Here is a 25103-nt window from a genome sequence, read left to right as displayed (position 1 = left end):
TCAGAATCTTGGGCAATGAATCCTTTCATGGTTCTAATCGTCTTTTGGTCGAAAGCTGTCCTCTTGCCATGTGGAAATGCCCACTAACGTTTGACATGAACTGGAAACGTGCCCAGCGGTTCAAAGTGTCTCAGAAAGAAATGCCTCAAAATCGCACTAAACGGATATAAATTGCTATAAAACGGTTCAAATTAACTACCTTATGATGTTATTAACACCTATAACGAGTAAAAACATGACCGGAGAAATATTACTGGCTAAACAAAAGGTTGGAAGGAGGCGAGTTAGAACCGTCCAGAGTAGTGATGCTAGGCGGGCGGGTGCGGGCAGCGATCGGTGAAGAGCATACATTTAGTTTTACTAGCGTTTAAGAGCAGTTGGAGGCCACAGAAGGAGTGTTGTATGGCATTGAAGCTCAATTGGAGGTTTGTTAACACAGTGTCCAAAGAAGGGCCAGATGTATACAGAATGGTGTCGTCTGCGTAGAAGTGGATCAAGGAATCACCCGCAGCAAGAGCAACATTGTTGGTATATACAGAGAAAAGAGTCGGTCCGAGAATTGAACCCTTGGTTCCCCCATAGAGACTGCCAGAGGTCCGGACAACAGGCCCTCCGATTTGACGCACTGAACTCTGTCTCAGAAGTAGTTGGTGAACCAGGCGAGGCAGTCATTTGAGAAACAAAGGCTGTTGAGTCTGCCGATAAGAATACGGTGATTTACAGAGTCGAAAGCCTTGGCCAGGTCGATGAAGACGGCTGCACAGTACTGTCTTTTATCAATGGTGGTTATGATATCGTTTAGTACCTTGAGTGTGGCTGAGGTGTACCTATGACCAGATCGGAAACTGGATTGCACAGCGGACAAGGTACGGTGGGATTCAAAATGGTCAGTGATCTTTTGGTTGTTAACTTGGCTTTCGAAGAATTTAGAAAGGCAGAGCAGGATGGATATAGGTCTGTAACAGTTTGGGTCTAGAGTGTCACCCCCTTTGAAGAGGGGTATGACCGCAGAAGCGTTCCAATCTTTCGGAATCTCTGACGATACAAAAGAGAGGTTGAACAGACTAGTAATAGGGGTTCCACAATGGCGGAGGATAATTTTAGAAAGAGAGGGTCCAGATTGTCTAGCCCAGCTGATTTGTACGGGTCCAGGTTTTGCAACTCTTTCAGAACATCAGCTATCTGGATTTGGGTGAAGGAGAAGCTGGGGAGGCTTGGGCAAGTATCTCCTGGGGGTGGGGAGCTGTTGAACTGAACTGCCTCTTACTCTGTCCCAGATGCTAATATATGCACATTATTATTAGTATTGGATATAAAACACTCTGAAGTTTCTAAAACTGTTTGAATGATGTCTGTGAGTATAACAGAACTCATATGGAAAGGCAAAAACATGAGAAAAAATCCAAACAGGAAGTGAGAATTCTGAGACTCGTCAATGTTCAACTCATTGGTGATTCAATTCCCTGTAAGATATGGATCTGTTTGCACTTCCTACGCCTTCCACTAGATGTCAACAGTCTGTAGAACGTGGAACGAAGCTTATGCTGTGTTGTGGAACCGGATGGGAGGGGAATGAGTCAGTGGTCTGGCAGATTGCCAGTTCCTGGTCACGCGCTTTCCTCATGATATCGCCTTGCGTTCCATAACTTCTACAGACATGAAGGAATGCTCCGGTTGGAACGTTATTGGATAGTTATGATAACAACATCCTGAAGATTGATTTTCTACTTAGTTTGACCAGTTTATTCTACCTGTTTTATATCTTTTTGAAGTTTTTGTCCGAGTTCACCTGCATCTGCGCGAGCATTTGGACATGTGCACTAAATATACTAGCAAAAGTAGCTACTTAGACATAAGTCATGGACATTATCGAACAAAACAACGATTTATTGTGGAACTAACTAACTCAGATTATTGCATGGTGTGCTTTTTACGTAAAGTTTTTTTGAAATCTGACACAGCGGTTGCATTAAGAACAAGTGTATCTTTAATTCTATGTAAAATATGTGTCTTTCATCAAAGCTTATGAGTATTTCTGTTATTTGACGTGGCTCTCTGCAATTTCTCCGGATATATTGGAGGCATTTCTGAACATGGCGCCAATCTAAACCGAGATTTGTGGATATAAATATGCACATTATCAAACAAAATTTATTGTGTAACGATGTCCTATGAGTGTCATCTGATGAAGATCATCAAAGGTTAGTGATTAATTTGATCTCTATTTCTGCTTTTTGTGACTACTATCTTTTGCTGGGAAAATGGCTGTGTTTTTCTGTGGCTATGTACTGAGCTAACATAATTGTTTGGTGTGCTTTCGACGTAAATCCTTTTTGAAATCAGACATGTTGGCTGGATTCACAACATGTGTAGCTTTAATTTGGTGTCTTTCATGTGTGATTTCATGAAAGATAGATTTTTATAGTAATATATTTGAATTTGGCGCGCTACATTTTTTCTGGCTTTTGGCCAAGTGGGACGCTACCGTCCCACATATCCCAGAGAAGTTAAGTTGGTGAGGAAATTACTGTAAAAGAACGACCAGGCATCTTCGACTGACGGGAAGAGGTCAATATCCTTCCAAGATACCCGGGCCAGGTCGATTAGAAAGGCCTGCATGCAGAAGTGTTTTAGGGAGCATTTGACAGTGATGAGGGTCGTTTGACCGCGGACCCATAACGGATGCAGGCAATTAGGCAGTGATTGCTGAGATCCTGATTGAAAACAGTAGAGGTGTATTTGAAGGGCAAGTTGGTCAGGATAATATCTATGAGGGTGCCCATGTTAACGGATTTAGGGTTGTACCTGGTGGGTTCCTCAATAATTTGTGTGAGATTGAGGGCATCTAGCTTGGATTGTAGGATGGCCGGGGTGTTAAGCATTTCCCAGTTTAGGTCACCTAACAGAACAAACTCTGAAGATAGATGAGGGCAATCAATTTGCATATGGTGTCCAGGGCACAGCTGGGAGTCTGTAACAGGCGGAAACAGTGAGAGACTTATTTCTGGACAGATTTATTTTTTAAATTAGAAACTTGAACTGTTTGGGCGTAGACCTGGAAAGTATGACAGAACTACACAGGCCATCTCTGCAGTAGATTGCAACTTCTCCCCCTTTGGCAGTTCTATCTTGACGGAAAATGTTGTAGTTGGGGATGGACATTTCAGAATTTTTGGTGGCCTTCTAGAGCCAGGACTCAGACACGGCAAGGACATCAAGAGGAGTAGGATGAGGGTACGGCTAAAAGCTATCAGAATTAGTTGTCTAGTGCGATGGGTACAGAGAAGATAAGGAGCAGATTTCTGGGCGTGGTAGGATAGACTCAAGGCATAATGTACAGACAGGGGTATGGTAGGGTGCGGGTACAGTGGAGGTAAACCTAGACATTGAGTGACGATAGGAGAGGTTGCATCTCTGGATGCTCTAGTTATGCTAGGTGAGGTCACCGCATGTGTGGGAGTCAGGACAAACGAGCTCTCTGAGGCATGTTGAGTGGGACTAGGGGCTCTGCAGTAAAATAAAACAATGATAACTACCCTAAACAACAGTATACAAGGCATATTGACATTAGAGAGACATAAAGCGAGGCATAAAGCAATCACAGGTGTTGATTGGGAGAGCTAGCTAAGACAACAACGGGTACGACAACAACAGTTAATCAGCTAAGACAACAACAGGTAAAATGGCAATGAATGGGCAGAGAGGGTCAGTTAACTACACACAGGGCCTGAGTTCGAGGCTGGGGCCGACAGATAAACAAAATGGAGACCCGTGATTAATGAACAATCCAGCAGGCATCAGCTATGTAGCCAAGTGATCATAGGGTCCAGTGAACAGCAATATATGAACTAGGGAAGCCATTAGGTAGTCATTACTATGCTAGCCGGGAGATGCGCCTGGCTCGAGGCTAACTGGTGCTAGCTTCGGGACAAGGGCGTTAGCCACTATAGCCAATCCGGTGCAAAGGTTCCTGCTTACAGCAGGAATCCGGTGATGTAGTGGCTTCTAGTCGTCTTAGTGAAGAGTCTGGGAGACATCAGCTGTGTAGCTGAGTGATCATAGGGTCCACTGAGAAGGCCGGGAGATGGGCCTGGCTCAAGGCTAGCGTCGGGTCTGGGCCACTCGTTGGCAGCTAGCTAGCTGCGATTATCCGGTGTAATGGTCCAGAGGTTACGGCAGGAATACGGTGATGTAGTGGAGAAAAAAAGTCCGATATGCTCAGGGTTGATATCGCGGTGTGCAGACTGGCAGGTGTTATCCAGGCTAAAAGCGTCTGGTGTCTGAGCTACTAAAAGGGAAAGGCCGCTAGCAGTGGCTAACAATGACTAAATAGCTAGTAGCTAATTAGCTTCTGATGGAGGTTCTAGCTATAAGGTCTAAAAAAAATAGCAGATCCGTATCACATTGGGTGAGGCGGGTTGCCGGAAGGTATATGTAATTAAAAAAATGGAAAAAGAGATTGAAATATATTGCAATATATACAAAAAAAGATAACATTTACAACAACAAACACGTCTTACTGCTACACGCCATCTTGGATTATAAAATGACTCAGTTAAAAACCATTGGATTTATCAAACTCTGAAATTATTTAGGATTTCTGTGCCCATGAAAACTGTTTTCACAGCGTAACATAAGGAGCCACTAAATGATACGTAGTTCGAGTGCATTTCAGAATACAAAAAAATTGTCCGACAGCAATATCCCGTATTTAAGTTGAAGTTCATCATATGACAAGCGTAACGTTATGACTATAACTACTGTTCCCTGAAGGAGGGAAACTAGGTACAACATACGATCAAATCCACGCCTTGCCGGAAGCCCCACCACCCACAGGTGATGAGAGGCTTGGATTTATTCTGCTCTTTAATACCGCTCTTCACCGACACAGGAAAGGGCGGGGACAAACAGGTGTTGTACCTCATTTCCCTCCTTCAGGGAAGTGCAATTATAATCAAAGTTACACTCCCTTTCAGTCATTCAACTTCGGTACAACATACTATGGGGAAATACAATCATTCCCGATGCCGATCCAAACGGATACTAAATGAAACAGCCCCCTGCAGACCACCCAGACGTGATCCTACAAGATGCGTCAGTTGTCAATTTATTCATTGTCTTTTGTTTGAAATAGTCTATCTATCTGTAGACTATTAGTCTACTACTGAAAACTTAAGTAGCAGAACGACAGAATTTACGAAGTCCAGCAGCGGAGGGGCGAATCCGTCTGGTCGGGTTGCGCTGACGACCGGCTCCCTCTGGTCGGGTTGCGCTGACGACCGGCTCCCTCTGGTCGGGTTGCGCTGACGACCGGCTCCCTCTGGTCGGGTTGCGCTGACGACCGGCTCCCTCTGGTCGGGTTGCGCTGACGACCGGCTCCCTCTGGTCGGGTTGCGCTGACGACCGGCTCCCTCTGGTCGGGTTGCGCTGACGACCGGCTCCCTCTGGTCGGGTTGCGCTGACGACCGGCTCCCTCTGGTCGGGTTGCGCTGACGACCGGCTCCCTCTGGTCGGGTTGCGCTGACGACCGGCTCCCTCTGGTCGGGTTGCGCTGACGACCGGCTCCCTCTGGTCGGGTTGCGCTGACGACCGGCTCCCTCTGGTCGGGTTGCGCTGACGACCGGCTCCCTCTGGTCGGGTTGCGCTGACGACCGGCTCCCTCTGGTCGGGTTGCGCTGACGACCGGCTCCCTCTGGTCGGGTTGCGCTGACGACCGGCTCCCTCTGGTCGGGTTGCGCTGACGACCGGCTCCCTCTGGTCGGGTTGCGCTGACGACCGGCTCCCTCTGGTCGGGTTGCGCTGACGACCGGCTCCCTCTGGTCGGGTTGCGCTGACGACCGGCTCCCTCTGGTCGGGTTGCGCTGACGACCGGCTCCCTCTGGTCGGGTTGCGCTGACGACCGGCTCCCTCTGGTCGGGTTGCGCTGACGACCGGCTCCCTCTGGTCGGGTTGCGCTGACGACCGGCTCCCTCTGGTCGGGTTGCGCTGACGACCGGCTCCCTCTGGTCGGGTTGCGCTGACGACCGGCTCCCTCTGGTCGGGTTGCGCTGACGACCGGCTCCCTCTGGTCGGGTTGCGCTGACGACCGGCTCCCTCTGGTCGGGTTGCGCTGACGACCGGCTCCCTCTGGTCGGGTTGCGCTGACGACCGGCTCCCTCTGGTCGGGTTGCGCTGACGACCGGCTCCCTCTGGTCGGGTTGCGCTGACGACCGGCTCCCTCTGGTCGGGTTGCGCTGACGACCGGCTCCCTCTGGTCGGGTTGCGCTGACGACCGGCTCCCTCTGGTCGGGTTGCGCTGACGACCGGCTCCCTCTGGTCGGGTTGCGCTGACGACCGGCTCCCTCTGGTCGGGTTGCGCTGACGACCGGCTCCCTCTGGTCGGGTTGCGCTGACGACCGGCTCCCTCTGGTCGGGTTGCGCTGACGACCGGCTCCCTCTGGTCGGGTTGCGCTGACGACCGGCTCCCTCTGGTCGGGTTGCGCTGACGACCGGCTCCCTCTGGTCGGGTTGCGCTGACGACCGGCTCCCTCTGGTCGGGTTACGCTGACGACCGGCTCCCCCTGGTCGGGTTACGCTGACGACCGGCTCCCCCTGGTCGGGTTACGCTGACGACCGGCTCCCCCTGGTCGGGTTACGCTGACGACCGGCTCCCCCTGGTCGGGTTACGCTGACGACCGGCTCCCTCTGGTCGGGTTGCGCTGACGAGCGGCTCCCTCTAGTCAGGTTGCGTTGACGAGCGGCTCCCTCTAGTCAGGTTGTGTTGACGAGCGGCTCCCTCTGGTCGGGTTGTGTTGACGAGCGGCTCCCTCTGGTTATGACTTCGAGTCATTTGTGTGTCTTAATTATTTGATCCAACAGAATGCTTAAAGCATCAGACAAGTTCAGTACGTATATTTGATTTTATAAAAACACATGGGGCGATTGGTAGAAAGAACAAATGACTCTTGGTTGACCAAGATGTATTTTAGTTGGGGACAGCACTAGAACATGATTTTGGGGCTCCCGAGTGGCGCAGCGGACACTGCATCTCAGTGCTTGAGGCGCCACTACAGACACCCTGGATCAAATCCAGACTGTATCACAACCGGCCGTGATTGGGAGTCCCATAGGGCGGCGCACAATTGGCCCAGCATCGTCCGGTGTAGGCAGTCATTGTAAATAAGAATTTGTTCTTAACTGACTTGCCTAGTTAAATAAAGGTTACATTTAAATAAATTTAAAAAACAGTGTTTCATGATAAACCATTTTTTACAAATCCATCAAGGCACCAACTTTGAGAAGGGTTTAAAACAAAGGTTTCAAACCAATTCATGAATGTAATTGCATCTAGGTATGTCTTGCCTTTAATGTAAAGACATGACAAAAAATTGGCTGAATATTATACAATGACTTATGAACAGCTCTAATAACTTGCCTTCACAGGAAATCTTCACTGGCAATTCTAGAATATACTATATATCCTAGAAACCTGGTTAAACTATCATTATGACATCATGGATGAACTCTAGAATATAATATATAGCCTAGAAATCTGGTTAAACTGTCATTATGACATCATGCATGGCCAGTCCTTGTATTCATAGTGTAGTGAATTCAGGGGGTTGCCCTGAGCTGTACTCAAACCTGGGTCTAGTGACTGTCAAGCCAACACCTTATACTGTTACACCAAGATGTCTGAACTTCTTGACGAGATCTCTAGGTGTTAGGTTACGGTTGATACAATAGCTTTCTCTATGAATTTGAGAGTGGTTACATTTCTCCAGCCCCATCCCTCAGCTGTTTACCAAACCAAGTCTCTTGGCAGCCATTTTGTTCCTGTTTAAATACTAAGTTGTCCCTTTAAAAAGCCACACATCAATCAACCAACCTGCAGTTGAAACAATAACAAAGCTCTCATTCCACCACTGTTTTGGTAATAAGATGATGATGGGCCTGGAGAAATGTAACTACTCTCAAATTCATAGACAGACCTATGGATGAAAGGACTGACCATCCATGATATCAACATTATAGTTAACCATGTTGAGGCTATACAGTGTTGATTTACATTGTTTCTAAACATTGGAGTAAAAAAAACTTATTTTGGGTTCTGATGGGGTACAACAGTTGAACTAAGCTCATGAGGCATGTGTTATATTCTCCAAGAATCAATGGCTATAAATAAATCATTTAAAAGTCAAAATATGGATGTAGCAATTGCAGATTTCCCCTTTAACACCAAACATCAGTTCAACAACTGCAGAGTTTGTACCTCTGTTTTTAAGACAGTACTTACCAGTGGTAATCACGGCCCGGTTTCTCAAAACCATCTTATGGCTAAGTTCATCTTTAGAACCACTGGATGCCTTAAATTGCGTTTGGGAAATCGGGCCCAGATATCCAGTTTCCTCCTCCTCTTCTTCCGATGAGACCGTATTCTCCCCCTCCTCCGCTTTCACTTCAAAAAGTGAATCCTCCTCATCTTTTACTGTAACATCCTCCTCCTCTTTCACTCTGAACGCGTCTTCCTCTTCTTCTTTCCATGTAACAGCCTCACCCTCTACTTGTTTTTGTATTGTAACATCCTTCTCTTCCTCCTCCTCTTTGATGAGAGCTTCTTTCTCCGTCCAGCAGACCGTCTCTTCTTCAGCAGGAAGAGAGTAATTTAGTGAACTCATGGTCGGAGATGCTAGGTAACTAGGCTAATGCTAACTTAACCAGCCCGCCAGCTGAATAATAACAACAACACCGTAAATATGAAATGAAATAGGATAACTAACTAACTAGACGACAGAAGAGGGTTTAAAACACAGTGGCTTATATACACTAAAGCGTCTAAAGAGTTTTATGGGTTCGGCTATTTTGTTTAGCAAGCTACCGAGGTGGCTGACTAACTGTTGCTGCTGCTGAAAGAAGCGTTCCGTCCACTAGATTATACGTCACACTAACAGCATTGCGTTCCGTCCACTAGATTATACGACACACTAACAGCATTGCCTTAAAATCGCACACCGCCATCGGCTAACTGGAGTGTAAGTAACGCTCAGTCTGAACCTGGAGATGTGCAACTTTAAGACAATGACGCTAGTGTGACGTAAAATATATATTATAATGTTCAGACAAAAAGTTAGTGTAGGAAGCATGAGTTTTTACTCACCAGTGTAACAATACAGTGTGGTTAAAGACTTAGTAACTTAGTTGTGTTCACGATCTGGTTCCCTATAAACACAACCAGTTATGTTTTTGAATTATCACATATGTATTAATTTATTTCGGGATTCCGGGTAATCCACAGCAGATTTATGGAGAATTGCTGTGGGTGAGTTCAAAATTGAATAGTCCCGGGATAGAAATATATAAAGTTGACATTACATCATAAAATCCACCTTTTAAATCATACATTAGCAATTTATGTTTTAGTAACTATTGTTGTTGGTTTGGCGTTAAATAAGCCTCTCTTTATATGTTATTTGCCACATCTCAGTTTTCCATGTGGGTTTTATGCTAAAGTTCCCTCTTTCAGGTTGGTATCTAACTGGAAAATGCATCTTCTTTAGGAGTGCTATTTTTACCCTGTCGACTACTGATCATTCATCCACACTGTGTGTCTCATCAATGCAGGTAATTTATGACATATGTATAAAGTACATGTTTTATAAACTCATGAACACCAGCCAGTTTATTAGCCCGGTTTTGTTAGTTTAGGTGTATTATACTTCTTCACCACCAGAGGGAGACATTTAGTCATTTTCCAGGTTAATTTAATATATTTTGATAGTAAAATAGATGACAGTTTATTCTGATGGAGTGAATATGAGACACATGTAAACATTTGATTAATTTATTATAGTAAATTAGGAATTATTAGGAATGGTTAAATCCACTATACGATCACAATAACTTTGATAGACATTTCAATTGTTTTTTTGTTAGTATATTATAGGGCAGATTAATGTAGAATTGCTGTGGGAGTGCTATTTATATCCCGTCACTACTGATCATTCATCCATACTGTGTGTGTCCCATCATTGCAGCTTTGGAAATAAATGAACTATCCATCCATTGCTCCTTCCTGTGTTGACTCACTGACTTGAGAGACCAGGAAGGTCACACTAGCTCGATAGGTTGATGTCTAGCTCAAGCTTCACCTCATGCTTTTCATTAACTGTGTGGTTGTGTTGTCTAGTGGGAACCCGTTAGCACGGTGGGCTCTGGTGACTTCTTGCCGTGGGCTCAAAATGACAGAGGAAATCAACCTGCTTGCTCCTTTTTGTTTTGTCAACTTTTCAATATGGATGTTATGTTTGATACCGGAGGTACCATTGAATTGAATTGAATCATTGCATTGAAAGCAGTAAACTTTTTTTGTGTTGATGCCTGTATCACTTTATCAGCAGCACGTCATCAATGACGTCTGGAGATTCATTTCATCAAACAACCACCTGATTGGTTTGGTATTGGGCTGGTTCGACACTGCAGGCGACTGACTGATCTACAAATCACCTTACATCATAAATAACTACTCATTATTATTTATAAATCAGTCAGCCAGTCACCATTTACCCACAATGCAGCATGGATTTGATGCTCTCAAACACGGCCAGTGGTTTAGTAAATGACATAAAGGCTACGCCGCTACGTGCTACGGTGTGGGACGTCATCTATAATAATGACATAAAGGCTATGCTGCTACGATGTGGGACGTCATCTATAATAATGACATAAAGGCTATGCTGCTACGGTGTGGGATGTCATCTATAATAATAACATAAAGGCTATGCTGCTACGGTGTGGGATGTCATCTATAATAATGACATAAAGGCTATGCTGCTACGTGCTACGGTGTGGGATGTCATCTATAATAATGACATAAAGGCTATGCTGCTACGGTGTGGGATGTCATCTATAATAATGACATAAAGGCTATGCTGCTACGGTGTGGGATGTCGTCTATAATAATGACATAAAGGCTATGCTGCTACGTGCTACGGTGTGGGATGTCATCTATAATAATGACATAAAGGCTATGCTGCTACGGTGTGGGACGTCATCTATAATAATGACATAAAGGCTATGCTGCTACGGTGTGGGACGTCATCTATAATAATGACATAAAGGCTATGCTGCTACGGTGTGTGATGTCATCTATAATAATGACATAAAGGCTATGCTGCTACGGTGTGGGATGTCATCTATAATAATGACATAAAGGCTATGCTGCTACGGTGTGGGACGTCATCTATAATAATGACATAAAGGCTATGCTGCTACGGTGTGGGATGTCATCTATAATAATGACATATAGGTTATGCTGCTACGTGCTACGATGTGGGATGTCATCTATAATAATGACATAAAGGCTATGCAGCTGCGGTGTGGGACGTCATCTATAATAATGACATAAAGGCTATGCTGCTACGGTGTGGGATGTCATCTATAATAATGACATAAAGGCTATGCTGCTACGGTGTGGGATGTCATCTATAATAATGACATTAAGGCTATGCTGCTACGGTGTGGGTTGTCATCTATAATAATGACATAAAGGCTATGCTGCTACGGTGTGGGATGTCATCTATAATAATGACATAAAGGCTATGCTGCTACGGTGTGGGACGTCATCTATAATAATGACATAAAGGCTATGCTGCTACGGTGTGGGACGTCATCTATAATAATGACATAAAGGCTATGCTGCTACGTGCTACGGTGTGGGTTGTCATCTATAATAATGACATAAAGGCTATGCTGCTACGGTGTGGGATGTCATCTATAATAATGACATAAAGGCTATGCTGCTACGGTGTGGGACGTCATCTATAATAATGACATAAAGGCTATGCTGCTACGTGCTACGGTGTGGGATGTCATCTATAATAATGACATAAAGGCTATGCTGCTACGGTGTGGGACGTCATCTATAATAATGACATAAAGGCTATGCTGCTACGGTGTGGGACGTCATCTATAATAATGACATAAAGGCTATGCTGCTACGGTGTGGGATGTCATCTATAATAATGACATAAAGGCTATGCTGCTACGGTGTGGGATGTCATCTATAATAATGACATAAAGGCTATGCTGCTACGGTGTGGGATGTCATCTATAATAATGACATAAAGGCTATGCTGCTACGGTGTGGGACGTCATCTATAATAATGACATAAAGGCTATGCTGCTACGGTGTGGGACGTCATCTATAATAATGACATAAAGGCTATGCTGCTACGTGCTACGGTGTGGGTTGTCATCTATAATAATGACATAAAGGCTATGCTGCTACGGTGTGGGATGTCATCTATAATAATGACATAAAGGCTATGCTGCTACGGTGTGGGACGTCATCTATAATAATGACATAAAGGCTATGCTGCTACGTGCTACGGTGTGGGATGTCATCTATAATAATGACATAAAGGCTATGCTGCTACGGTGTGGGACGTCATCTATAATAATGACATAAAGGCTATGCTGCTACGGTGTGGGACGTCATCTATAATAATGACATAAAGGCTATGCTGCTACGGTGTGGGATGTCATCTATAATAATGACATAAAGGCTATGCTGCTACGGTGTGGGATGTCATCTATAATAATGACATAAAGGCTATGCTGCTACGGTGTGGGATGTCATCTATAATAATGACATAAAGGCTATGCTGCTACGGTGTGGGACGTCATCTATAATAATGACATAAAGGCTATGCTGCTACGGTGTGGGACGTCATCTATAATAATAATAATAATAATAATAATAATAATAATAATAATAATAATGACATAAATAATAATAATTTGGCTGTTCTAAATTCTGTTTTGCTCAAAGCCTTGAGTAATGAACCTATTTTTGAGACTATTGGCTGTAATGCGTCAATGCTTCAGGAAGCTTTATTTCACCCTCATGGAATCTATCTATTTTGGATGTTGGGGATTTTCCCTGCCATCATTCTGTGTGTCTCTGCTCTTCTGATCTGCAGTCATATTTTAGTTATTTTAGATGCAGTTAAGTGTGTATGCAGTCTGGTGATATACCAGGGACTGGTGATACAGTTAGGTTTGTACAATCTGGTGATATACCAGGGACTATGCATGCAGTTAGGTTTGTATTGCAGTCTGGTGATATACCAGGGACTGGGGATGCAGTTAGGTTTGTATGCAGTCTGGTGATATACCAGGGACTATGGATGCAGTTAGGTTTGTATGCAGTCTGGTGATATACCAGGGACTATTCATGCAGTTAGGTTTGTATGCAGTCTGGTGATATACCAGGGACTATGCATGTAGTTAGGTTTGTATGCAGTCTGGTGATATACCAGGGACTATGGATGCAGTTAGGTTTGTATGCAGTCTGGTGATATACCAGGGACTATGGATGTAGTTAGGTTTGTATGCAGTCTGGTGATATACCAGGGACTATGGATGCAGTTAGGTTTGTATGCAGTCTGGTGATATACCAGGGACTGGGGATGCAGTTAGGTTTGTATGCAGTCTGGTGATATACCAGGGCCTGGGGATGCAGTTAGGTTTGTATGCAGTCTGCTGATATACCAGGGTCTGCATGCAGAAATCAACCTGCTTGCTCCTTTATGTTTTTTTTGTTACGTTTTCATGCGTCCAAATCACTAAACAATAATTGAAAGCAGTGTGTTGATTGGTTTGGTTTGACACTGCAAATCACTATACATCATAAATAACTACTCATTATTATTTATAAATCAGTCAGCCAGTCAATTTACCCACAATGCAGAATGGATTTGATGCTCTCGATCAAGGCCAGTGGTTTAGAAGAAGACATAAAGGTTTAATATATGACATAATGGCTACGCTGCTACGGACGTCATCTATAAAATGTGTCTGTTCTAAATTCTGTGTCGCTCAAAGCCTTGAGTAATGAACCTATTTTTGATACAATTGGCTGGAAAGCATCAATGCTTCAGGAAGTTTTTTTAGAACACGCCTCCATTAACTACATCACACCTGCCCAGACCCACTAGAACACACCTTCATCTCCATTAACTACATCACACCTGCCCAGACCCACTAGAACACACCTCCATCTCCATTAACTACATCACACCTGCCCAGACCCACTAGAACACACCTCCATCCCCATTAACTACATCACACCTGACCCACTAGAACACACCTCCATCTCCATTAACTACATCACACCTGCCCAGACCCACTAGAACACACCTTCATCTCCATTAACTACATCACACCTGCCCAGACCCACTAGAACACACCTCCATCTCCATTAACTACATCACACCTGCCCAGACCCACTAGAACACACCTCCATCCCCATTAACTACATCACACCTGACCCACTAGAACACACCTCCATCTCCATTAACTACATCACACCTGCCCAGACCCACTAGAACACACCTCCATCTCCATTAACTACATCACACCTGCCCAGACCCACTAGAACACACCTCCATCTCCATTAACTACATCACACCTGCCCAGACCCACTAGAACACACCTCCATCTCCATTAACTACATCACACCTGTCCAGACCCACTAGAACAGACCTCCATCTCCATTAACTACATCACACCTCCATCTCCATTAACTACATAACACCTGCCCAGACCCACTAGAACACAGCCAGCGCATTCATCAGCGCCATTTTTTTTCTCTCCGTCACTTTCAACTTTTAGATAAAAAAAGCATTTGACCTTTCTATTGAATTAACAACAGAGGATTGGTTGATTTCCAGGTTTTAATTAGGTATAATATTTAAGACAATTGATGAGAAAAGTATCGTCCAACTGTGGGGTATCTCACTGCACCCTCAAATGCCATGTTTTGAAATATACAGACAGACAGATTAAAAGTAATTTTACATTGTATAACTGTACTTCTGACAGCCAACGTTGTAACTCCGCCCATAACTTTATGACATCATAACATTCCCAGAAGGATTATTGAGTCATTGTTAGTTTTACACTGAAGACATGACTCTGCCGTTGTGCTGTAGAATTTGTGAATTTTGTCTCTTGTATAATAAGGGACTCATCATTTGTCCCAACATCACAGGCCACAGACTTTGATGCAGTTAAAGACTTCCAAAAGTGTTTCCGCAGTTTAAGATCAACTGAGTTTTTTAATGGGGTGTCTCCCTGTGCACCTGCCAATGTAAATCCTTTGAACGAGACAAGTTACCAGACAGGACATATTGCTAATGTTCTTCCCATTGATAACCTGAATGACAATTAACTTGTGGGCGGTGGTGGTGATGACGTCCTATTCGATGACGTCGTCCATCGGGGTTCCCCAAAAAAGAAGACACTCTGGATTGATCACTGGAGTCAGATGTGAAGGAGGAGGTTGATCATCAGGAGTCAGATGTGAAGGAGGAGGTTGATCATCAGGAGTCAGATGTGAAGGAGGAGGTTGATCATCAGGAGTCAGATGTGAAGGAGGAGGTTGATCATCAGTGAACCTCTAGGATTGTGGCTGGGCTGGCGTTTCCACTTCCAGCTTGGTCATATATTTTGATACATTGAATGTTGATATTGTGAATCTATGTTATATATTTGTACCACCTGTTTCATGAAGTGATGTCACTAAGTACTGCCCCTATATATACAATGCATTCGGAAAGCATTCAGACCTTACCGTTATATAAACACACTTAACACTCCCAACACTCCCAACTATAATTCTCTTTGGCACCGTAGACATCTAGTGACCACTTGATTCCATGTGACATTATTACCGTTATATCAACACACTCAACACCCCCAACTATAAATCTCTTTGGCGCCGTAGACATCTAGTGACCACTTGATTCCAAGTGACATTATTACCGTTATATCAACACACTGGACACTCCCAACACTCCCAACTATAATTCTCTTTGGCACCGTAGACATCTAGTGACCACTTGACTCCATGTGACCAAAACATTTCTGAGGCTGAGTCTCAAATAGTCGCCTGTTCCTTTTAATAGCCGGGCAATAGCACACATAGCAAATACATTTTGGGTCTAAATTAAAGGAGCTACAATTATAGTTTAATTACATGTTTTAAATAAAATGTCCATAATATCTGCATTAATACGAACAAACTACAAAAATCTCTGAAACGGGAAACACTTATCTCCCCCACTAGCTTTCAGCACCAGCTGTCAGAGCAGCTCACATATTACTGCACCTGTACATAGCCCAACTATAATTTAGCCCAAACAACTACCTCTTTCCCTAGTGTATTTATTTATTTATTTATTTAAGCTCCTTTGCACCCCATTATTTATATCTCTACTTTGCACATTCTTCCACTGCAAATCTACCATTCCAGTGTTTTACTTGCTATATTGTATTTACTTTGCCACCATGGCCTTTGTTTTGCCTTTACCTCCCTTATCTCACCTCATTTGCTCACATTGTATATAGACTTATTTTTCTACTGTATTATTGACTGTATGTTTGTTTTACTCCATGTGTAACTCTGTGTTGTTGTGTGTGTCAAACTGCTTTGTTTTATCTTGGCCAGGTTGCAGTTGTAAAATGAGAACTTGTTCTCAACTGGCCGACCTGGTTAAATAAACAAGAAATAAATAACACATAATAATACAAAAATGTAGCAGCAGTATAGACCTAGTCTGTTCATTATATACATCTACATGATGTATTGTTACACCATGTAGGAGCAGTATAGACCTAGTCTGTTCATTATATACATCTACATGATGTATTGTTACACCATGTAGGAGCAGTATAGACCTAGTCTGTTCATTATATACATCTACATGATGTATTGTTACACCATGTAGGAGCAGTATAGACCTAGTCTGTTCATTATAGTAGCTAGCTGCTAATTAGTAGCTAGCTGCTAATTTAGATGTAATATAACTTAATGAAACTGCCTTTAATATGCTGTGGTAAACATTTTTTATTCGCACTAATCAATCAACACATTCCTGTCTTTGTATGTCTCAATATAATGGTATTATTTATTTAAATCCATTTACAATAATCTTTGTCTAAGAATAAAATATGATCCTCAACTGCGTTTCCCCTCCAGTCAGCAGACGGCGATGTGCGTCTTTCAGGCGACGCTGCCAGCGTGATGTATAATCTAGTGGACGGTTCTTCATAAACAGCTCGTCAACCACCTCGGTCGCTTGCTAGCCAACATAGCCGTAAGATTCAAGCTATTTATACGCTTTCGGTGTATATTAGCTGCTGTGTTTTCGACACACTTAGGTCGTATCAACTTGTTAACCTATTTAATATTACGTTATTTTGTATTAGTCAGCTATAGTAGCTGGCTGGTTAAGTTAGCACTGGGCTAGTCGCTAATGATAGCTAGCTAGCTAACATCCCCGAACATGAGCTCCATAAACTTCTCCCCTCCTGTTAAAGAAGAGGATAAGGTCTGCTGGACGGAGAAAGGAGGTCTGTGGCTGAACATTAACGTGAAAGAGGAGGAGGAAGAAGAGGATGTCACAGTAAATCAAGAAGTAGAGGGTGAGGCTGTTACAGTGAAAGAAGAAGAGAAAGACGTTTCAGTGAAAGAAGAGGAAGACGCGTTCAGAGTTAAAGAGGAGGAAGATGAGAAAGAGGAGGATGTAGTTTTTGGTGTGAAAGAGGAGGGGGAGATTACTGTCACATTGGAGGAAGAAGAGGAGGTTGGAGATCCGTTTAACACAAGTAAGTACCGTCTCTGCAGTCGTTGAACCAATATGCAGTAAAGGGGTTCTACACTGTAATGTTGTTCTGTAGAAATGGCTGAAGCTACACTGTAACGTGTAGAACATCAAGAGTGGACCATCAACAAAACGTTAACAAGTGATCAAACGCATCTAATGACAATGCCTGAAATACTGTAGTCCTCAATATCTCCTATTAGATTAGCCCAATATGTAGTCTTAAAGGGGCAATCAGTAGTTGTTACATCCATTTTGGGACTTATACTTTTTTTTACTCCAATGTTTGTAAGTAAATATAAACAAACACTGTATATCCTCTAAACATGGTTAAAACTATAATGTTGATATCATGGATGGTTTCATTTCTCCAGCCCCATCCCTCAGCTTTTTACCGAAACGGGCAGGGAGTACGCTCATATCAATTGAGAATAATTTCACACAATACTTTCATATCACATCAAAATAAGTAACCAGTCGCAATACCCCAAACGGTAAACCAAATTAGTTTCTCGTAATTTCACCTTCTTTTAGGCTTATTTTTCTTCTTTGGACTTTATATGGCGGTTGGAAACCAACTTTAAGGTGCATTACCACCATCAACTGGACTGGAGTGTGGACCTCAGTTCATCTTTCAATCACCCACGTGGGTATATACGAAGATAGTCATGAAGAGGGCACAACAAAACCTTTTCCCCCTCAGGAGACTGAAAAGATTTGGCATGGGTCCCCAGATCCTCACCTGGTGTGGCAACTGCTCGCCATCTGACCCTAAGGCGCTACAGAGGGTAGTGCGAACGGCCCAGTACATCACTGTGGCCAAGCTTCCTGCCATCCAGGACCTATATAATAGGCGGTGTCAGAGGAAAGCCCACAAAATTGTCAGAGACTCCAGTCACCCAATCATAGACTGTTTTCTCTGCTACCGCAGCGCCAAGTCTAGGAAATCTGTAAAATCACCACCGGACAATTTACATTGACCCCCCCCCCACCTCCCTCCCTTTTGTGCACTGCTGCTACTCGCTGGTTGTTTGTTACCTATGCATAGTCACTACACTCCCCTACCTTCATTTACAGATTACCGCAACTAGCCTGTAACCCCGCACACTGACTCGCTACCGGTGCCCCCTGTATATAGCCTCCACACTGACTCTGTACCGGTACCCCCTGTATATAGTCTCCACACTGACTCGGTACCGGTGCCCCCTGTATATAGCCTCCACACTGACTCAGTACCGGTGCCCCCTGTATATACCCTCCACATTGACTCAGTACCGGTGCCCCCTGTATATAGCCTCCACACTGACTCGCTACCGGTGCCCCCTGTATATAGCCTCCACACTGACTCTGTACCGGTACCCCCTGTATATAGTCTCCACACTGACTCGGTACCGGTGCCCCCTGTATATAGCCTCCACACTGACTCAGTACCGGTGCCCCCTGTATATACCCTCCACATTGACTCAGTACCGGTGCCCCCTGTATATAGCCTCCACACTGACTCAGTACCGGTGCCCCCTGTATATAGCCTCCACATTGACTCAGTACCGGTGCCCCCTGTATATACCCTCCACATTAACTCAGTACCGGTGCCCCCTGTATATACCCTCCACATTGACTCAGTACCGGTGCCCCCTGTATATACCCTCCACATTGACTCAGTACCGGTGCCCCCTGTATATAGCCTCGTTATTCTCATTGTGTTACTTTTTATTATTACTTTTTATTTTAGTCTACTTGGTAAACGTTTTCTTCTTCTTGAACTGCACTGTTGGTTAAGGGCTTGTAAGTAAAGCATTTCACAGTAAAGTCTAAGTTGGTGTCTTGACGGATTTGTAAAAAACGGTTTGTCATAAAACACTATATATATATATTTAAATGATGCTGACATCCCTCCCCAGAGGTGTCTCATTATTGTGATTCATTGCTGATTCCTACCTGTAGCTCACTATGAGGTGTCTAGTGATACAGGTTAAGGGCCCTGTTGGAGATTGGTGGTTGGTAGCGGAGTCGAGGGAACAAGCAGGGTTGGACAGGGCCATGTTATTATCCCACACACAGTCTCTGTGGTTCATATGAACCCCATTCCTGGGAATTAGATTTGATTACAAATCGCCTCTGTCTGTTACCACAGAAGGGTTCCGTCTGTCCCATCTGTCCTGCTTTGTCACCAGTACCTTGACTGGTTGATAGGGGAACCTCCATGCTTAATATAGAAACAGTAATTGGGGGAAAACTGTTTAGTAAACTGAAATAAAATAACAAACCTGTTTGACTCCAAAACTAAAATAGCCTAAAATAATAACCAGCATAAATTATGTTCCGTTTGAATAATTTATATCTTAACTTTGGACAAAAATAGAATTGGGTTTTAAATATATTTTACGTGGGTTTTAAATCTGAACCTGGTGGCTGGTAAATGCTGCCATGGAATGGCAATGTTTCAAATAGACCTAGCTTGTGTATCACTATCACCTGCTATCACCAGAAATACTTTAAGAAATTAGGATATCGGAAACTACTTTCAATTTGTATTAACAGCTTAAAGAAAAGTACATTGGCATTAATTAACCTCTGTGAACAAGAAGCACAACATTATAAATATTTTCAGAGATAATTAGAGATATTTAACTTGTTCTCTGTAATATCGTATAGCTTTGCAATCGTACCATTACGTATTTTCAAGGAAAATAGGCATGTTTCTCGACTTATACCCTGACTTTAAAAAGATTTTGAAGATAGATTAGATGTTAGATAGATTTTTTAGTTAGATTTTCGTGAGAATTAGGAACTGCGTGTCACAGCATGACAATGTGAACGCGATTGGTCGACAGTCTCTTGGACGGGCGTTATATACGCTTTGACATTTTCTGGAATAGTTTTTATTTGAAAACGTTTTTGTTTACTTGTCTGCCTATTGAATTTGGAATGGACTCTACTGTTCATCTCTGAAACTCACTGAGATAATTCCTTTGATCCAGCAGTAGCAATACAGGGATATAACATCTACAGAAAAGACAGGAATGCTTATGGTGGAGGTGGTGCTGTATACAGTGCATTCGGGAAAGTATTCAGACCCCTTGACTTTTTCCACTTTTTGTTACTTTAAAGCCTTATTCTAAAATTGATTAAAAAATTGTTTTCCCTCTTTCATTTAGCTAATTTATTTGGCACACCTGCATTTGGGGAGTTTTTCCCATCCTTCTCTGCAGATCCTCTCTAGCTCTGTCAGGTTGGATGGGGAACATCACTGCACAGCTATTTTCAGGTCTCTCCAGAGATGTTAGATCGGGCTCAAGTCCGGGCTCTGGCTATGTCACTCAAGAACATTTAGAGACTTCTACAGAAGCCACTCCTGCGTTGTCTTGGCTGTGTGCTTAAGGTCGTTGTCCTATTGGATGGCGAACCTTTGCCCCAGTCTGAGGTCCTGAGCGCTCTGGAGCAGGTCTTTCATCAAGGATCTCTCTGCACTTTGCTCCGTTAATATTTCCCTCCATCCTGACTAGTCTCCCAGTCCATGCTGCTGAAAAACATCCCACAGCATGATTCTGCCACCACTATGCTTCACCGTAGGGATGGTGCCAGGTTTCCTCCAGACGTGACTCTTGGCATTCAGGCCAAAGAGTTCCATCTTGGTTTCATCAGACCAGAGAATCTTGTTTCTCATGGTCTGAGAGTCGTTAAGGTGCCTTTTGTCAAACTCCAAGTGGTCTGTCATGTGCCTTTTACTGAGGAGTGGTTTCCATCTGGCCACTCTCCCAGAAATGTCTGATTGGTGGAGTGCTGCAGAGATGGTTGTCCTTCTGGAAGGTTCTCACATCTCCACAGAGGAACTTTGCAGCTCTGTCAGAGTGACCATCAGGATTTTGGTCACCTCCCTGACCAAGGCCCTTCTCCCCCAATCGCTCAGTTTGGCCGGGTGACGAGCTCTAGGAAGAGTATTCCATTTATGAATGATGGAGGCCACTGTGTTCTTGGGAACCTTTCCCCAGATCTATGCCTCGACACACTCCTGTCTTGGAGCTCTACGGACAATTCCTTCGACCTCATTGCTTGTTTTTTTCTCTGACATGCTCTGTCAACTCTGGGACCTTATATAGACAGGTGTGTGCCTTCCAAATCATATCCAATCAATTGAATTTACCACAGGTGGACTCTGAACAAGTTGTAGATACATCTCAAGGATGATTAATGGAAACAAGATGCACCTGAAAGCAATTTCTAGTCTCATAGCAAAGGGTCTGAATACTTACGTAAATAAGGTATTTCTGTTTATCTGTTATCATTATGGGCTATTGATGTCACCCCTCTGAAACAAGATAGCCTAACCATCAGAAAAAAACTAAGTATATATATTTTTTTACCTGTTTTCACATTTGTGTTAATTATTGAGGATTCTATTGTGTGTAGATTATTGAGGATTCTATTGTGTGTAGATGAATGAGGATTCTATTGTGTGTAGATGAGTGAGGATCATATTGTGAGTAGATTAATGAGGATTCTATTGTGTGTAGATTAATGGTTGGTTTCTCAAATGACTGCCTCACCTGGTTCACCAACTACTTCTCTGATAGAATTCAGTGTGTCAAATCGGAGGGCCTGTTGTCCGGACCTTTGGCAGTCTCTATGGGGGTGCCACAGGGTTCAATTCCCGGGCTATTTCGTATACATCTGACCCTTCTTTGGACACTGTGTTAACAAACCTCCAAACGAGCTTCAATGCCATATAACACTCCTTCTGTGGCCTCCAACTGCTCTTAAACGCAAGTAAAACTACCTTAGACTGCATCCAGTAAATCACAGTGCCATCCGTTTTGTCACCAAAGCCCCATATACCACCCACCACTGAGACCTGTATGCTCTAGTCGGCTGGCCCTCGCTACATATTCGTTGCCAAACCCACTGGCTGCAGGTCATCTATAAGTCTTTGCTAGGCCGCCTTCACTCAGCTCACTGGTCACCATAGCAACGCCCACCCATAGCACGCGCTCCAGGAGGTATATCTCACTGGTCATCCCCAAAGCCAACACCTCTTTGGCCACCTTTCCTTCCAGTTCTCTGCTGCCAATGACTGGAACAAAATGCAAAAATCGCTGAAGTTGGAGACTTATATCTCCCTCACTAACTTTAAGCATCAGCTATCTGAGCAGCTCACCAATCGCTGCAGCTGTACACAGCCCATCTGTAAATAGCTCATACAACTGCCTACCTCATCCCCATGTTTTTATTTACTTTTTTTGCTCTTTTGCACCCCAGAATTTCTACTTGCACATCATCATCTACACATCTATCACTCCAGTGTTAATTTGTTAAATTGTAATTACTTCGCTACTATGGCCTATTTATTGCCTTACCTCCGTACTCCATTTGCACACACTGTATAAAGATTTTTCTATTGTGTTATTGACTATACGTTTGTTTATCCCACGTGTAACTCTGTGTTTTTGTCGCACTGCTTTGCTTTATCTTGGCCAGGTCACAGTTGTAAATGAGAACTTGTTCTCAACTGGCCTACCTGGTTAAATAAAGCTGAAATAAATTCAATAATAATAATCGTAACTTTATTGACAACACCCAAATGGATACTGTCATTAACGTGGTTCTACATCATTCTTAATACTGTAGCTGTTTAGTTACAGTCACATGTTCAACTATCATCAGCTGATCCAGGAAATCATTTTCTGAATTCCAGTCACATGACAAACATCACGACATGCAACAACAACCAAAGTGCTTCTTCATTCATTACTCTGGTAAAGACAGTTATGCCGTGCTCCACGTTGGATCCAAAATACCTAACAAATTGATGTTTATAATGTTATTGTCTGCTTGATTTACAGTAGGGTCTCGTTAGTCTGTTTGGACACAGAGATACTTAGCTCATAATGTGTAGAGAACTGTTCCTTGATGGATAGGCTATTGTACAATACACAGAGCTATTTTCCTTTATTTGTAGTTTGGTAATGTTATGGGTCCTACGGTAGGTCTATGTTGTTGTTAGGTAAAGTTATGGGTCCTACGGTAGGTCTATGCTATTGTTATGTGTCCTACAGTAGGTCTATGTTGTTAGGTGAAGTTATGGGTCCTACGGTAGGTCTATGCTATTGTTATGTGTCCTACAGTAGGTCTATGTTGTTAGGTGAAGTTATGGGTCCTACGGTAGGTCTATGCTATTGTTATGTGTCCTACAGTAGGTCTATGTTGTTATGGGTCCTAGAGTACACTGTGTATGTCATGCAATAACAACCAAAGTGCTTCTTTGTTCATTACAGGTATATTTGTTGTTAGGTGCAGTTACGGGCCAATTTGACAAACTGCGTACAAAATCTCATTGTCAGGTTGATGGAAAAGCTAGACAAAGAGCATTTTACTGTTTGAAGTGTTTTTTAAATACAAAGCGGTTGATTTGTGATGATGACACAAACATTATATTAAGCAGGACATTCAAACAAGCCTTACAATTATAATCCAAAGTAGTGTGAAATGTCCTCATAATCAACCTGGAAATGGAGGTTCCTCCCCTGAGTTTTACCCCATTAACATTCAGAATACATTGTGAAAAACTAAAATCTTTGCTCACCATTTTTGCTCCAGGCAGATATACTACGTCCATAACTAGTGGTTTCCTCATTACCAGATGTACTACATCCATAACTAGTGGTTTCCTCATTACCAGATATACTACATCCATAACTAGTGGTTTCCTCATTACCAGATATACTCCATCCATAACTAGTGGTTTCCTCATTAGCAGATATACTACATCCATAACTAGTGGTTTCCTCATTACTAGATATACTACATCCATAACTAGTGGTTTCCTCATTACCAGATATACTACATCCATAACTAGTGGTTTCCTCATTACCAGATATACTACATCCATAACATCCATCATTAGCAGGGAGGAGTTTCTACAATCAAATTGTATGTGCTTTGCCCTCGTGTCGCAATTTTATTAAACACAGAAAGGGGCCTATATTGGAGACCAAAAGTCATCTGTCACACTGCTTAGAGTTTCAACAACATGAATAACTTATTTCTAGCCTACAATCATCGATGTTACTACTAATGTGAAAACAAGAAAAAATATAACTTGTTGCTCATTTTAAGACCAAATAACTTTAAGAGTGTGCGGCTCTCCTTTATTTTTATTTTTTTAAGCATCACCTTTTACAATGGATTTCCGCTGTTGTGGGCCTTTAATCATCTGTCTGACTTTGTTGTTCACACAGGAGAGATACTTCACTATTGTGGATCATCTGGGGAGCCTCAACAATTTCAAGATGCTGAAGAGGCAGAGAAGAGTCTCTCCAGATCAGAACACCTCAATAAACGCCAGCGGAGACCCACAGGGAGGAGAACTCACTGCCGCTCTGACTGTGGGAAGAGATTCACCTCATCAGGCATTAAAATTCATCAGAGAACACACACAGGAGAGAAACCTTATAGCTGTGG

At 43.3% G+C, this 25103-nt stretch overlaps 2 protein-coding genes across 2 annotated transcripts in view; one reads left to right on the top strand and one right to left on the bottom strand.

Moving 5' to 3' along the window:
* LOC129847791 (zinc finger protein 721-like) overlaps positions 1 to 8932 on the bottom strand; it is a 55445-nt gene extending 46513 nt beyond the window's left edge. Inside the window, exon 1 of the mRNA XM_055915472.1 lies at positions 8276 to 8932. Within this exon, the coding sequence (XP_055771447.1) occupies positions 8276 to 8657 (382 nt within the window). The 5' untranslated portion in view covers positions 8658 to 8932. The remainder of the gene's footprint in view (positions 1 to 8275) is intronic.
* An 8156-nt stretch (positions 8933 to 17088) lies between these two features.
* LOC129847790 (oocyte zinc finger protein XlCOF8.4-like) lies at positions 17089 to 25096 on the top strand (the record flags this gene model as incomplete). Its single annotated transcript, XM_055915470.1, has 2 exons — positions 17089 to 17649; positions 24881 to 25096. Coding segments are annotated over exons 1-2 (538 nt in total), but the record flags the coding sequence as incomplete, so codon positions are not given.
* Between the last annotated feature and the right edge of the window lie 7 nt (positions 25097 to 25103).

Source organism: Salvelinus fontinalis, unplaced genomic scaffold, assembly GCF_029448725.1.
Source record: "Salvelinus fontinalis isolate EN_2023a unplaced genomic scaffold, ASM2944872v1 scaffold_0944, whole genome shotgun sequence".
In the NCBI taxonomy this organism is placed as follows: domain Eukaryota; kingdom Metazoa; phylum Chordata; class Actinopteri; order Salmoniformes; family Salmonidae; genus Salvelinus; species Salvelinus fontinalis.
Note: the sequence above shows the minus strand (reverse complement) of the source record. Positions and strands in the feature narration are given on the sequence as shown.